Source organism: Lethenteron reissneri, chromosome 33 (genome assembly GCF_015708825.2).
Source record: "Lethenteron reissneri isolate LAM-NWPU_2019-01 chromosome 33, ASM1570882v1, whole genome shotgun sequence".
NCBI lineage: Eukaryota > Metazoa > Chordata > Hyperoartia > Petromyzontiformes > Petromyzontidae > Lethenteron > Lethenteron reissneri.
Window position 1 is genome coordinate 13,221,697 of NC_083811.1, and position 15,923 is coordinate 13,237,619.

Consider the following 15,923-nt stretch of genomic DNA (forward strand, 5'->3'; position numbering starts at 1 on the left):
CTTAAAAGACAAGCCATCACATTCTCCAGGGATGCCACATTAAAGAGAAAGGAAGTTATGGAATATTCAAGTGAGTGCATCGTACATCTCAGAGGCATATGGATGAAAGCAGATACGCGAGTGTGCGGAAAGCCAACACGTTAGCAAAATAAGGCATACGTATGCGAGCCCAGTACACATTCATGTCAACAGCCAGCACAATGGCGATGGAGCTTTAAAGTTGGTTTACATTCAACAGACACGACACACTTAGGACATATTACTAGTTGCTTGCAGAAGCAATGGAAGGATGCAGGCTGAAAAGCACTTAGATTATTGTATTGGGGCAGTCACTCCTATAGTTGTTCAATCCTATCCATGCACAACATGGAAATATAAGTGTATTTTATACCATTTATACCTCAGCTTCCCTTATCTCTGGAGTAGCTTTTCTGACAAACGCTACACTTCTTACGAGGACAAAGCACTGTAGTGTGTGAATGAAGCACAGTTAATGTTGTCAATTGGCAATGCTTGTTCCCCCATTGGCAAGCTTGGTAAAATTACTATATTTAGCCCTGGAGCCACATGGGTGTGAGGGGCTCCCCTATGGAACCCAGGGTACAGCATCAATGCTTGGGTTAATGTGAGGGTCTTCTTAGCGATCAATGGACCGCCGAGACCCCACAGAAATAAGCCCAGCTACTCAGTCTCTAGCCCAGTGGCGTAACAGTTCAAAATACAAAAGACAACCTTTTCTATTTGTGCAATAATAATAATATGTGTATTTAAAACTAGTGTAGGAGGTTAATGATGGAGCTGGCTTCCCCTTTAAATCTATCTAACTACATTATGCCTAAATTATTCGGTTAGGATCAAAAACTGGAATGTTTGGACCACGATAACGTTTTGTATTCCTTTCATCATTATAAGATCCTTTGTTAAACAATTAGTTTCGTTCTTTCCGATGCCTTCCATAACAATCCATAGACTGGGTATCCCCTATTCCTAGTCTATGCTAAAACACGCACCCCAACCACGCCACGACATACCAGGCCCTGCTGGGGTAACCTGCTCTGCCCTTCACTCCAGCAACTTTTGCCTTTGTCGAATTCCTGCACACCCCCTTCCCAAATTGGATGTTGCTCCTTCTCCTCTAATGCCTCCACTGCTTTTAATGCCCCCTGCCCCACTCACAAACTGCTGACACCTTTTTCCACCCTTAACCCGAATGAAGTCTAGGCGAAAACAATCGTTCTTTTATCGTCCGCGTTTGACTGCATCCACGCCCCGTGTTCTTCCTCCGCTGCTTCCCACTCAGTTTTTTTCTCTGCCATGCACTCTCCGTTTGCCCATTCTCCCCACCCTCGGTGCAACGTCTCTTTCGACTTCATGAATCCGAATTGCACTGTGGTTGATGCGTACAACTGTGGGCCGGTACGCACGTTCACACGGCGCCATAGTAGCAAGAGCGGCGTGTGTGAGAGAGGGGGCGGCCTTTCCGGGCGTCCCTTCTGAGTAACAAAATTGTTACAAATGAAGCAAGCAGTGGCACCGGATCTTTGATGGGGAGATGCCGGGACGACAGCAGCAGAAGGGTGGGGACGAGGGGGGGGGGAGTTGGGCGTGGGGGGGGGGAGAGCAGCAGCATCACATCTTGCTCTGGCTCTATATCCTGATATATTCAGCCATTCTGCGCTACTCTACGGTTCAAGAGCCATGCATGCCTTGGTAACGCAGAACCTCGACTGTGACACACAGAGCCATTCCCGTCTTTTCTGAATCCACACCTTGCTAGAATGTTGTCCAAGTATTCTGCTAGTGTTATATATATATGTAAAATAAACCATGGTCTTGTCTAGAGACGCCTATTTATTCACACAAAAATGTAAATCCACATTGTTATTATAGTGCAGAACCACAAAGACTTACAGGCCAATGTTGGCCGGGCACCGATGGCCAGCTTGTAGTAGTACAATGCTTCATTGAGTCTGTTCTCCTCCTGGAGCAGCAGGCCTCTGTGAATTAAAGCACAACAATAACAATTTATCAAACACACGTGATACTTGACACATTACAGGTCTGGCTTTTAGATGCTAATGTTTGCAGTTGTGTGATGTTATTGCCTGACTATAGCATGTACAATGTGTATTCAATCATGAAGTAACCCATAAGAAACTACACTAACTTTTTGGGTAGCCTAACTCCAAGGTTTCCTCTATCATATGGTAACATAAGCTCCCCCCCTCAATCAAGTTTTTAAATTTCATCAATTCTAGAGCTCAAGGAGGTATGGCTTTTCTATATTTTCGGGCGTATTATATTGTGAGAGCCAACTTCAAATGGTTAGACCAGGGATCGGCAACCTACGGCTCCGGAGCCGCATGCGGCACTTTACGGGCTGCTTCTTGACGATATGTACGTATGTACAGTATGTACTCAGATGCATTGCGGCTCTTGAAATACTGAATTTTGTACCGAATTGGAAAGAAATGGCTCTTCTTGTTATTTTGGTTGCCGACCCCTGGGTTAGACCCTGCTTGTATTTGCATACTGAAGCGCGGGGACTCGGATACATTCCATGATTAGCCTATTCAGGGTCATGTTGGCTAGGTATTCATTTCCACATACGTATACACGCACATTACCTAGAGTAGTATCTTGAAACTGATGGAGGTGGCCTCCCCTTTAAACCTACCCATTAAGTCTTTCACAGTTTAAATTAATTTACAGTATATATTTTACAAAACACATAGGGTCAAGTTCACATATACTTTAAAGCCAGGGTATCCTAGATGCGTCGACTTAATATGGAAAACATACAAACGTGTGTTTGGTCATACTCAAATATTCAGAACATATGTTTATCCATGTTTTATACTTTAACCATGTGTTCTACAGTGATTATTCCTACCTCAGAAGTTTGTCTTATAGGCTTCCACCTAGAGGAGGTCTTAACTGAATATCAGAGAAGGTTTTTTTCACCTTTTCTCTTCATGGTCAGTCAGACTGAGAGTTTAAGGAACATAGGAGACCCAAGTATAATATTTGACTCCTGTTTCTATATTTTGTGTTTTCTTTATGATAATTTAAAAAAAGTGTATTATAAATTGATATTTGTCGAAACAACTTTTGTCTTGAGCCACAGTCTACCAAGGCAAACCACTAAATTGATTACTCTATTCTTGTTCATTACAACAAGTTAGTAAAAATTTGTATTTCATTAATAATTATCGTAATTTTGAGATTGCAGGGCATCTCAGGTCACTTTACACATGTTAAGCACTTTACATTACATCTCATCTCAAGCATTTGAAAGGGCACCCCCAGTGGCAGTTGTCCCTATGGGCATAAAGTGACTCAGTACATGGCTTGCGAGAGTATGCATTGAGTCTGGCAGTCAGGGTCGATGATTGCAATGCATATAATCCCAATGGAATATTTTAGTGGAACATTTCGAAAATGGAAAATTTGGACCCCAACACTGGAAACCAGTGACCTGCTTTTGCAAACAGCGTCAAGGGAACTTTAACGTCCACTGTGAACCAGACGGTGCGCAGTAACATAGCTACTGCACCGGCAGTAAATAACCAGGGTGGCCCACTGGATTCGAACCGTGAACCTCTGCAACAAACGGCTAATGCGCTTGTACAGAGCCACATCACCAAATCATACACATAGCTGCACACAAAATTGTTTCTATATGTGTGAAAATTGAGCTATCCTCGCATACACAATTTTTCTCTCAATCACATGCTCACCCAGTGTGCATTTAACCTCAATTTTTAACGACACCCTGCTATTCAACCAGAACAAGTCAGTTGAGTTTCTATGACTCAGTAAGCCATTCATTGCCAAGAGTGCCAAATAAAGCATCAAGAATGCTAGTGTACAGATCCGTGTGTTCTACAGCAGCCACCTGAGCATAATGGATTACATTTTCCTATCCCTCACCCCTTCCTTCAGCTGACTTTGAACTCATTTTGAGTAAAAAGCTTTGCTTGTGAAAGCTTTTTAATCATACAGAATAAACACCATTTAACGGTCACACCGCACTACACTTGTGTGCTATTGCTTGCACATTATGCAATGACAATTATATAAAATATTCTGAGGACAAACAGCAACCGCATTTGTAAGTGAAAAACACAACACGGAAGATAAATATATGTTTTTTTAACGATGGAACTTTGATTAAAAAACAAATGAAGAGCCTTCATTCAGATGAGAAAGTATCACTTCAATGACATGGTATATTGAAAAAGAAAATAGGTGTTCATATATATGCATTGCTGAACTCCTTATGATCAGGTATATACGACAGGGCATCATTATTTTGAGTGTTTTCTTGCAGCCTTTACCTATTAAATTGTCTTTATGTGTTGCTTAAGTCATAGGCAATGATAACATTGACTTAATTCTAGATTTGAAGCTTTCGTGACTGCAAGGATTCATACTCTTAGGTTTTTTCGGTAAAGTTACGTAGGTAAAAAATAAAAAAAATATATAAATAAAATAATAATAAATCAATAAAATCACGACGTTTAGGAGGCAACACAAGTCTCCGTCTTCAGGTGGGACCGTCACAGCTAAATTTACTGTATCAAAACAAGGACTTACCAATATGAAAAGAAGTAAACTTAAGATGGGCCAAGACTCAGAGGAGAGGACCAGACTAGTTTTAGAACCCAGTTTTCACTGCTGGTCAGGAATGAAAACCAGGCCCACCAGGATTTGAGGCACAATGTTATTTCCACTACATGTCATTGTCTACGCAGCAGAACCTCCATTAATCCACGTGGATATGGAGGCACCATTTTCACGGCTCTCACAATGCTTGGCGTACCGTGGTGGCTCGTTCTGTAATTCTCCCCCAAAAAATGTTTGCCCTGATTCGGGTGTTCCTTGGATTATGGGAGGAGTTGTGGCTGCACCACTCTGCTGATCTCTGAAAAATGTGCCGATTTTATAAGGAAAGCGTGTTAAAACATTTTTGGATACTATGTATTACTATTTTCCTACAGACCCCAAATGGGGAAATTCTTCCATATGGTCTATGCTAAAAGATTTAGCATTGCAAAGAAGCTATTGACAAAATGATAAGGATTCTAATGGCAAAGTAAATGGCAGCCTTTTAGCGATACTAATGGCTTGAAGCAATAAACAATTGATGGGAGACGGTGGCCTCTTATCAATGTGCATACCTTTCATAAAATTACAACAAATATTACAATAAATTACAACTAAAATATACAATAACAATATGCAGATGTAGTGTGCCGCAGATTACGGAATTAACTCCCAGAAGAGATCCAAAAATATCTGACATTTTTCGCAGAATTCAGGACCAATGGTCCCATGGACTACAGGAGCCAAACACCGGTAATCCGCAAATTATAGCAGTACCGACATTTGTGGATTTTGAGAGCATGGATCTTTGGCATTCTCCTGCATATACATACAATACAGAATAAAAAAAACTCCATTTAACTTGCAAACGCTGTTATTAACACCTATATAAGCCAACAAACGCACACACATATTTAAATATATAAGCCCTGACATTTACTCCAGAAAGCCTTTGGAAAGTAATCCTTGTTTTGACTTTAGTGCTCTGCTCTAATGTGCCAAAATCAAGCTCTTGGAAAAGTTCTGCCTTTTTTATCCTTTGGCACCCAAACACCTGACTGACTGACTGACTGTGCATGCTGTGGAGCCGTCTAAAGGGAATATGATCTCCCATAGTCCATGACAAATATATGGCCAGTGCATTCATCTGTAACTCACACCGGCTGTAACACACCGAAACATTTCCATGGATGGCAGTGATGAAAGACTATCAAGCATCGATTATGTGCGAACAGTACAACATTCTTCATTGTATATGGTAACATTTATTTTAGTTTTCTTGAAAATTTACTCATTTTATTCTGCTTTCTATATTTTCATTTCGACGAGTTCATTATATGTTTTGGATAACCCTTGTGTTGTATAAAGGTACTGTTGAATTCAACATGAGCATATATTTAAGTCAATGTCCATTAATGAACTGCCTCAGAGAAAATTTTGATTATTAATTTATTTTGTGGATTGGGGAGGCTTTCATCTACCCGTGGATTGACCAAGGCTGGTAATGATAATGATTTATTTTGCAGAGGAAACCCAAATGGCTACAGGTACATTATGGATACTGGAATTGATTCTGCTGTTTCAACTTTATTTAAGAGTATTTACAAAAATGGCATATACTCAAGCTTTAGTCACGAGTGGCTTTACGAATAGCATTCAAAAGTGTGGCTGTATTTGCCATTAAGCAATTTCTTCAATGCAAAAAAAAATGAGATTCGTGACCATTTCATTCCATAATTTAGAAATCTGCTCGTGAAGCAGCTCCAAGCACGTGGTACGCAAATGTCGGTCATCGTGCCAAACAACACGAAAATGCGTAAATCACCTTCGACTTGCTTACATCGTACTGTAGTCATTCTCACAAACAGTGGATAGGATTGGAGAACTTTACAAAGACGGATGCAAAGTCAAGCTCAATGCAAATATGACGAAGCCCGGTAAAAGTTTACATCAGTAAAAATTACCTGGAATCATATCCAACGGTGATTAAATTGTTCTAATGATGTGCAAAATTACCAAGGGTGGCACAGTCGGGTTTTTTACAATCGGGTTTAATTGTCTTTTTATATTAAACCCGATAATCTGAGATTGGGAGAAATCCGGTTTAACTGGTTCTAATTTCAGAACCGCACTTCTCAACGATGGGCTTCATCCATTCCAAGCTAAGGAATTCATTGGCGCCCACGATTGTGGAGAAGCTCGTGTTCATCAAGACCAACCTGCCCGCCGCATTCTACGACTACCCCGTGCCCGACGGCCCCGAGTACGATAGCAGCACCGAGGAAGCAGCCTAAACCTATCAGAGTTTCGTATTCATTAAACCAGGGTTTAATTCCCCGAAATCGGGTTTAATTGTATTGAAGAAAAAATCCGATGCCTGCCGCTGGAAAAATCGGGGTTTTTTCACCCATGAAAATCACAGGCAGTCTCTCTCCTCTTCTTCACCATTTCTCAACGGAAGAGTTGCGCATTTTAATGCAGTTTTACGTGGCGTCTGATTAAGTGGACAACCTGGTGCTCAAACTGCAGTACTAATCAAGAGCCATCTGTGTACACAACTGCTCAAGCTAATCCATGTGTTGTTATTGAATGCATAATCTGATCGGCCAGGAGTCTTTGTGGCACAGTGCCTGACCCATCGTCGGAACGTTTTGAGTTTAAATCCTGGTATGGTGTTGACTTAGCCCATCATCATCCCATGGGGGGAGGGGGTATAAAATATGGAAGTACTTCATTTGTGGCAAGTCAACAGTTGTGTTTCTGTAGAGATACTGGCTCAGGACCACCAATGTCAAATGCTTGTTGGAATATAGCTGCACACTTCAACTTAAATGTTATTTAAAGGAGGTTTTGAAAAAAAAATATATAGAAACCTGAGGTGTTTTGCCCAATTGAATTTACATGTGGCTGCATAACAAATATAAATGAAATAATATAAAAATGTAGATGGGCAGCCTTTTCCCCAGAATCTACGTAAATTGTGTGAAATTGTAAAGAGGTGTGCATATTTGTTGACGGAAGAACAATGAACGTAATGGACAGCGCACTTTCTCTCAACCTGGGCCTGGGTCGACACTAATCTGACTGAGCATTAAATGCATATCTTGCCATTCCCTCGTGCTCCACAGCAGTCAAAATGTATATTAGTGTTATAGCTCCATGGTAGACACAAGGGTCCCCCTGTTTATCATTTATAGACAGTTACGGCTTACACTGTTCTTGAGCACACTCACTCGTACATGCAATGCAAATACTTCACCCTAATAGTTACATTGGAATAATAATAAAAATACAGTCTTCTATGACATCAACTTTGTAAGTCAGTGATTTTTAGCATTTGTGTGCCGTGTCTGCCTTAAAAGACGCTCACTAATATAAACAGTTTAACACGTAGTAGGCCTCTGTGACCAATATCATCCATAAGAGGTTTTTTTGGGGTTATATCGCGTAAATATATAAATGTGTTGGGTGGTTGGCGGGTTTAAACAACACATTTATATATTTACGCGATCTAACCCAAAAAACCTCTATTATGGATAGTATAAACTGCTATTTTTTTGGTGTGTGAACAATATGCCTACATGCGTGTTGAAAAACAAAAGACCCCAGGCCCTTTAGAGGATTGAATGTTGTGTTTGTCAACTTTGCATTGAACACCACGTGACATCATTGTACTCAGCACTATTGCCCACACAGCAGCCAAGGAAAGAATATAGGGGAGAAAAAAAACAATTGGCCTCCATGTTCGCCTGTAGGTCAATACGCTTTCACTTTTTACTTCTTTTCCATCGTCCTTTATAATTTCAAAAGTTTGTCCGAGTGGGCACCGGCCAAAGGCCCAATCTCATAGAATTACTGCCCACCCGAGCTCCCGTCTGGACGAAAAAAGCCGACCCAACAAAACGTCTGCGAGGAGCCTCAAGGGACCACTGTTCTGCAGTCTGTGCACATTCACAAACCTCCTCTTTTCCCACAACCAATTAGGCTCTCGTTAATGTGCCGGTTTGTCCAGGGAATGGCCGAAAATCCACGTTGAAAGACATTAACAGTACCCATTTGAGCGGCACACTCAAAGACGTACTCTTACTGGACCTGCCGCACAAAACTAGTGCCGGCAAGTAATTGTTAAGCCAAGCAACGATGAGAAAATACAAACTGAACCTATGTCTGCCACTGCAGTTACTCAAGAGAAACAATTATTGTAAATAGTTGTTCGACGTCATTACATTTAAACACAATTGCAGACTCCAAATTGAATATTAACATATTTTAAAGGAGCCTTTTAAAAAGTTAACAAGTAACTGCACTTTTCACTTGAGTAAATATAATCCGGAAGTTTAGCATTTTTAAAGAGGTGCGGAACCATTTATATGCTGCCAACAATCTCAAATGAAGGGTCGTTCTCACCAACACTCGCCATGACGCGGACTCGCACGACAACGCCTATAACGCCGTTCCACTCAGCCGTCTGTGATCGCTGCAGACATCGGTCAATTGAAAGGTGTCTTTTATTCGCCTGGGTCCCGTTCCGTTATGACATGCTGAAGTACATGACGTGCCAAATATTTAATTTCATTTATTTAAAAAAACACCACCAGCTCCAATTGAACGATTGGCTCGTGCACTATACATTGAACATTGGTGTATATTGAGACGATGGCCTTGCCAGACACTCATTTCATAAAATGTCAGTGAGCGAAACTCGTGGCAATTTACCATTCTCACTTCATGGATTATAATTGCAACCTTTCACCATTTTGCCAAAAATCAGTGAATCGACATTTATTTAAATAGCAACTTCATGAACATTTAAATGTCTGAAAATGTGCAAATGGCTACTTGTGATACGCCAGGGTTTTTTTCATCAAATGCTCTTACTACTCCTAACATACATTATAATGTGCTATGATCATCAGTGTTAGTTTAACTACATAGCAATACATTTAAATCCCAACATTTTACATTTGCTAAAAAGCAGCACAATACATTGAAAATGTAGTCAATGGCAGCACTTGCAATGTTTAACTTATATCTTGCTTTTTTGGAAAAGTTAAGCCAAACAAATGTAAGCATAGACATATAAACTAACAATTTGGTGTCTGTGCCAAGAATTTTACAGCCAAGAGCATGAGAAATTAAATGTGGCCGATTCTATAAACAGACTGCTTGCATATATTGTGCATACAACTGATCCTGCTTAATGTCACAATGCTTAAGATGCCAACACAGAACACACTGGGCAGAGGCAACGCTGAAAGCATATGAGGCAATGTGCTCGAATGCTTGAGATGCCCTGCTTTGGTGCTTCCTCCCATTTGCACTTTTGCTGACAAGTTCAAGTTCATTTATTTGGTATAGCCCTGTGAGCCATTCGGCTCTTGAATCGGGTGCAAACGCACCAAACAAAAAACAAAAACATGAACAAGAAAACATCTTAAAGTGAATATGTGAATAAGTGCTAACAGAAAATCCAAGAAAAGACAGCAATATATTGCAGAAAAAACACCGTACACCAACGCTGTGTGCAAAAATCCCAGTGGGATGCAAGTCAAACAACAACAACCATAAGACAACTTAGATTAAGGCCATCAGTCTTACTCTGTACTACAACAAACAAACATGGCCAAACCAGTAAACTTTTCGAAATCACCAAAATAAAGCAATGAAACAGTGATCATAGGAACTGACGGAATTTTCACAATAAATGGCATAAACAACATGTACTACCAAAACCCTGCAGCCATAGCTGGCTGCATGAGTCACTCCACAACAGCAGGAGCATCAATCGGAGTATTATAATTTTTCAATGCACCTTTAAGATCAGCACACTAAATCAAAACACAGGTCATACTTTGCAGCGATCATCCGGAGCGAAACATTTTATTTTAGGCTCTAAAAATTCCAGCAGCAAGCGGGTAGTTTTAAGAAAATTGACAGAACCAGTCATGTAATGTATATATCTTCTCATTGTGTCCACACGGCCATACACATCCTGTTCGCCAAGAGCAGCTTTGCTTTTTATTTTCCACAATTTTCCTCTCTCGAATACGACAGGTGAAAATGTTCAGCTGGAAATGGTGATCACAAGCCCCTAAAAACTCTACTGACTGAATGGTTTGGTTATTTTGACATACAAGGGTCAACGTGATCAGCCTCTTTTTTAACGTTGCATTAAACTATATCTCAATTATATTTCTGCATATCGTGCAGTGGTGCGCAGTTTGGACTTTCAAAAAACGTTGTCCTGTTGGTCATAACATATGTGCGATTTAGCTTTTAATTTCACTCGTTTGTTGTAAAATTGTTTTCCAGCCTGCACTAATGTTCGTGTAGTGATGAGATTTTTCTTGTAACTCCTCCACCTGCAACTCTCTATGAATTTTCCTCAGAACTCGCAAAGGATATGTCACAATTTGGCTTGGTTTAAAGGATACCTATCTAAATAAACACACACCTGTCAGTGTTGCTGCCTGCCCAACCGTATTCTATATATATAAAATCGTGCATGTCTGTCTGTCTGTGTATGTGTGTGTGGATTTCGGACCATACGCACTTTCATTGGACGGCGGTTGCCCCTGGCAACAGCTAACGACGCCTTCGCCGCTTTCATTGGACGGCGGTTGCCCCTGGCAACGAGTAGCAACTTTTCTCCGCGGGGTGGACGCCATTTTTAATAGCGCGGGGGGGGGGGGGGACCGGCACCCGTACCCAGCGTTCGCCGGGTGGGAAAATCAGGCAAGGCAGGAGGCTCTGCACGGTGCTAGGCCTCGACACCCAACACGCCACTCTGAGGTAAATTCATACAAATTTCACGTCCTCTACAGAGTGGCGAGGGAGGCAGAGTGGCGAGGGAGGGACTCAGCCTCAAAACGAGTAACTGGTGTGGCGTATTAACATCGCCACTGGGGAGACAAAGGCGGCCGGGCGTGGTGGATACAAGTCCCGGGCAAAGCCGGGTCATGACTATGTGTGTATGTGTGTATGTGTATGTCTGTGTGTCTGTATGTATGTGTGTATGTATGTGTCTGTATGTGTTTGTGTGTATGTATGTGTGTGTCTGTATGTATGTGTGTGTGTATTGTGTATGTGTTTGTGTGTATGTATGTGTGTGTTTGTATGTATGTGTATGTCTGTGTGTATGCATGTGTGTGTATGTGTGTGTATATGTGTGTGTCTGCAGCAAGCGCGTGTATGTGTACCTATGGACGCGCGCGCGTGTGTTGTGTAGGGGGAACGGTAGTGTAGTGCTTAGCGTGCTGCCTGTGTCTGTGTGTGTGTGTCTGTGTGTGTGTGTCTGTGTGTGTGTCTGTGTGTGTGCGTGTGTGGTGTGTAGGGGGAACGGTAGTGTAGTGCTTAGCGTGCTGCCTGTGTGTGTGTGTCTGTGTATCTGTGTGTGTGTGTCTGTGTGTGTGTGTCTGTGTGTGTGTGTCTGTGTGTCTGTGTGTGTGTGTCTGTGTGTGTGTCTGTGTGTGTGTGTCTGTGTGTGTGTCTGTGTGTGTGTCTGTGTGTGTGCGTGTGTGGTGTGTAGGGGGAACGGTAGTGTAGTGCTTAGCGTGCTGCCTGTGTGTGTGTCTGTGTGTGTGTGTCTGTGTGTGTGTGTCTGTGTGTGTGTCTGTGTGTGTGCGTGTGTGGTGTGTGGGGAGCGGTAGTGTAGTGGTTAGCGTGCTGTCTGTGTGTCTGTGTGTCTGTCTGTGTCTGTCTGTGTGTTTCTGCGTGTGTCTGTGTGTGTGTCTGTGTGTGTGTCTGTGCGTCTGTGTGTGTGAGGAGCGGTGGGTGTAGTGGTTAACGCTACGCTGCGCTACCAACCCGGCGAACCGAGTTCGATTCCCGCTCATGGCCACCACCGGTCAAGATTATTTGAACCTCCCATAGGTCGACTCAGCCTCAAACGAGTAACTGGTGTGGCGTATTAACATCGCCACTGGGGAGACAAAGGCGGCCGGCCGTGGTGGATACAAGTCCCGGGCGAAGCCGGGTAGTACAGCTAGTTAATAATATACAGCAAATCCTTGCCCATCGTGCATTTCCCAATCGCAGATTTTACCATCCGCGTCAAATATATTGAGGTATTGTTTGCCAATCCTGCCCCTGTGGCTCGACCATTGTCAGTCGACCGCCCGATTCCTGGACAGGATGCATCGTAAAGAAGCACTGTGCAGGTGCTCTAACTGCACTGCTTGCGATGATGCTGCCGCCATCTTGTCTCCATCTCGTCTCCCACACAGCCCACCGCGGGTCTCAGGTCGCGTAATCCGATCGTCCAGTGAGGAGGCATTGAGGTGCGGGCCCTCATGATTTTTATTTCTCATTAGAATTGTTTTGCCATTCTAAACATTTACTGTACAGATTACATTTAACACTGTATGGAAATATTGATCTATTTTACATAAAACATACTGTTTCATACTCTTTGGTTCTTCCGGTAAAGTCACATAGATAGAGAATTAAATAGATCACGACGTTTCGATCGCAACACAAGCGACCGTCTCTCACCTGAAGACGGTCGCTTGTGTTGCGACTGAAACGTTGTGATCTATTAATTTTCTATCTACGTGACTTTACCGAAAGAACCAAAGATTATGGATTCCTGCAGTCACGAAAGCTTCAAATCAAGATTGATACTGTTTCATATTTGGGTTCATGTAAGGTAATATAAAAACAAAAAGAGGGGGTTTTAAATTTGTGAACTGTGAACCAAATCCTAGTTTTCCAATTTTCATTTGCGGATCATGCATATGCAAATTGCGTCTATTTTTAAGGACGTAGCCCCCACAGTGGGCAAGGGTTTCCCGTATTACATTCATGATGTGTATGTCAAGAGAAGGCCAAACATTTTAGGCCACAAAATGTTTTCTACTTTTCATATTGCAACCAGTGATGTGTTTCTCACTAACATATACGACACCTTTTTTAGTCGACCACGAAGAACACAGCAAAAAAAACACATGGTTATTCATTTTTAAACCGAACAAACTTCTAACATTAAATCCCTGGACTTAAATCTGTTGAAAATCACATAGCCTTAGCCAGCATATCTTATATATAAAAGGGAAATTTGTGAATATGTGTGTCTGTTCGAAATGCTTGGCATACTTCCCAACATGCAACAAACTTGAAATTTGGCATCTGGGTAGCTTCCAGACTGGGACTGGACACAATGGTAAAAGTCTCAAAATAGACTTTTGTATTTTGGTGGGGGGGGGGGGCAATAATGGATATATTTTGCACGGCAAGTGAGCGGTGCCGTCACATCTGTGATGTCACCCGCATGCGGCAGCGTCACGCAGTGTGCCTACTGACGTCACCCCCCCCCACCCTCCGCATAGGCTGTGTATTAATCCAAGACAAGAATCCAAGTTTTGGGCGAAACCGGGTAGTAAAGCTAGTAGGATATGTGCTGAACAATTACCCTTTGAAAGCTACACGATTACAAACCCTGCATCTTTTGTCAGTCATGATTGAAGTCTTGCACTGATATTGGCAGTTTCAGGCTTGTGGGAAAAAAAGTAAGCAACAAAGCAATCACATCTATGTTTTGTTTTGTCCCCCATCAGCAGCATTCTAGGAGTGTTAGATTAGGTCTACATGTTTGGACATACCTGTGAGGTCAATTTCCTTACACTAAACACGTATTTCAGAACCACAGACGGTCCAAAAGCCACCGTTGCCGAACGCACGCTCTACACCCGAGACATTCGCTGAACTCTCGTGACCAACAACATTTGCAGGGATGAAGCCAGAACCAGTCCTTACATGGCAAAACTTATTCAAGGATAATGACGCAAATTTCTCTTTTAACCAAGTTGGCAAGTGGAATGGCATCATAACACATTATATATTCATATTTGCTAAGATAAATTATTAGCTAGCATTGTTTGTGAAAATGTAAGTACGTGCTAACTACAAACACTTGCCTCGACCATTTGCAAAGGCTAAACGTTTGTGTACTGGCATACTTAGTAAATACCACAGTAATGTAATAATTTCAAAGTTGTAACATGCCACACAATATTCGCTCACTCTTTAAGACAGAAGGTGTGATTTTCCCCCTCTCCCGTTCCCCCCTTCCCCACCCCTTCCCTGTCTCTTTGACCCCTTTGTTAGTTATCTTTCCCCACCTGAGTGGAGCAGAGAGCCCAAATCTCCCTCCCCCACCCCCCTCATTAAGCCTTAGAGCAGCAAATTCGGGCTTTTTCTCACAGAGTTTCTGTTCTCTCCCCCGCCCCTCGGCACCGTGACGGGTGCTTCGTACTGGGCTCGTGTTGAGTTGTAATAAACATATTTTAAAAGACAGAAGGCGTAAAGAACCACAGACAAGTGGGAAGGCAGCCAGGTGGTGAGCCTGCACCATCAATTGCTGGAAGCGCTGTAGTTGTCTATATATGTTAAGGTGTTGTTGCCCAATTAATGCGCGTTTACATGTGGGAGGAAACAGGAGCACCCGGAAGGAAACTCATGTGTGTGAGTGGACTACATTCATACTGGTGGAACAGGTGGGAGTCCGTATTTTTGCGGTACCGCTTTCTCCTGGAAAACCAGAATATGGCACCACGACATCCACCAACCCTTGCGTCCACAGTGCTGCATTATGGGCGTGCATCGCCGCGAGCGGCTCTTAACAGAAGAGAAGGTGGATGGGTTTGAGGCAAGGCGGTGGTGTAGGTGTTGGCCATGGGTTTGTGGCACTCACAGGTTGTAGAGCATGTCGGCCATGTTCCCGCGGTGGTGCAGGGCGTTGCGGTAGGCGTGCTCTGCCTCGGCCACCTTGCCCTGGCTCTTGAGCACGTTGCCCAGGTTCCCCCAGGCTGCTCGCACGCACGGCACACACGAGGCAATGTCTCTCCCTCTCTCGTTATCCACCACGTCCCACACACCGCCAGCCTGCCCCCCCCCCCCCCCAGCACCACCCCAACAGCTAATAGCCAGGCTGCAAGATACTCTGCTTACGACAATTCTATTTGAAAACTACGCTTAAATAACGCGCTTCTACTCAAGTCCATTGAGGCCCTGAATCAATGGTGGGAATTTCACATTCCTACGATGATGAGCCAGTCTCGGTCCGTCGGGAGTGTGCATGAACAGCACTTTGACCGATCTACGTCCTGCTGGATGGTAGTTGGTGAAGGTGGGGAGCATATATGTTGGGGCGTAGAGATACAGTACAACAATGTAATTTGTGGTACTCATATTATCGACCCCTGCAGGATGATAGACTGCTAAGTAACCCATGACTGGGAGTTGAACTAGCAACATTTTTATTTTAAAGAAGTTGAACTTCTTTCGCACCCTTCGTGTCCAACCATGCTCATCGGAGG

At 42.9% G+C, this 15,923-nt stretch overlaps 1 protein-coding gene across 1 annotated transcript in view; it reads right to left on the reverse strand.

Annotated features, from left to right (window-relative positions):
- TMTC2 (transmembrane O-mannosyltransferase targeting cadherins 2) overlaps nucleotides 1–15,923 on the reverse strand; it is a 291,797-nt gene that overhangs the window by 58,126 nt on the left and 217,748 nt on the right. The window contains exons 6-7 of the mRNA XM_061564667.1: nucleotides 15,299–15,413; nucleotides 1,912–1,997 (exon numbers count right to left, since the gene is read on the reverse strand). Coding sequence (XP_061420651.1) covers nucleotides 1,912–1,997; nucleotides 15,299–15,413 — 201 coding nt within the window. The remainder of the gene's footprint in view (nucleotides 1–1,911; nucleotides 1,998–15,298; nucleotides 15,414–15,923) is intronic.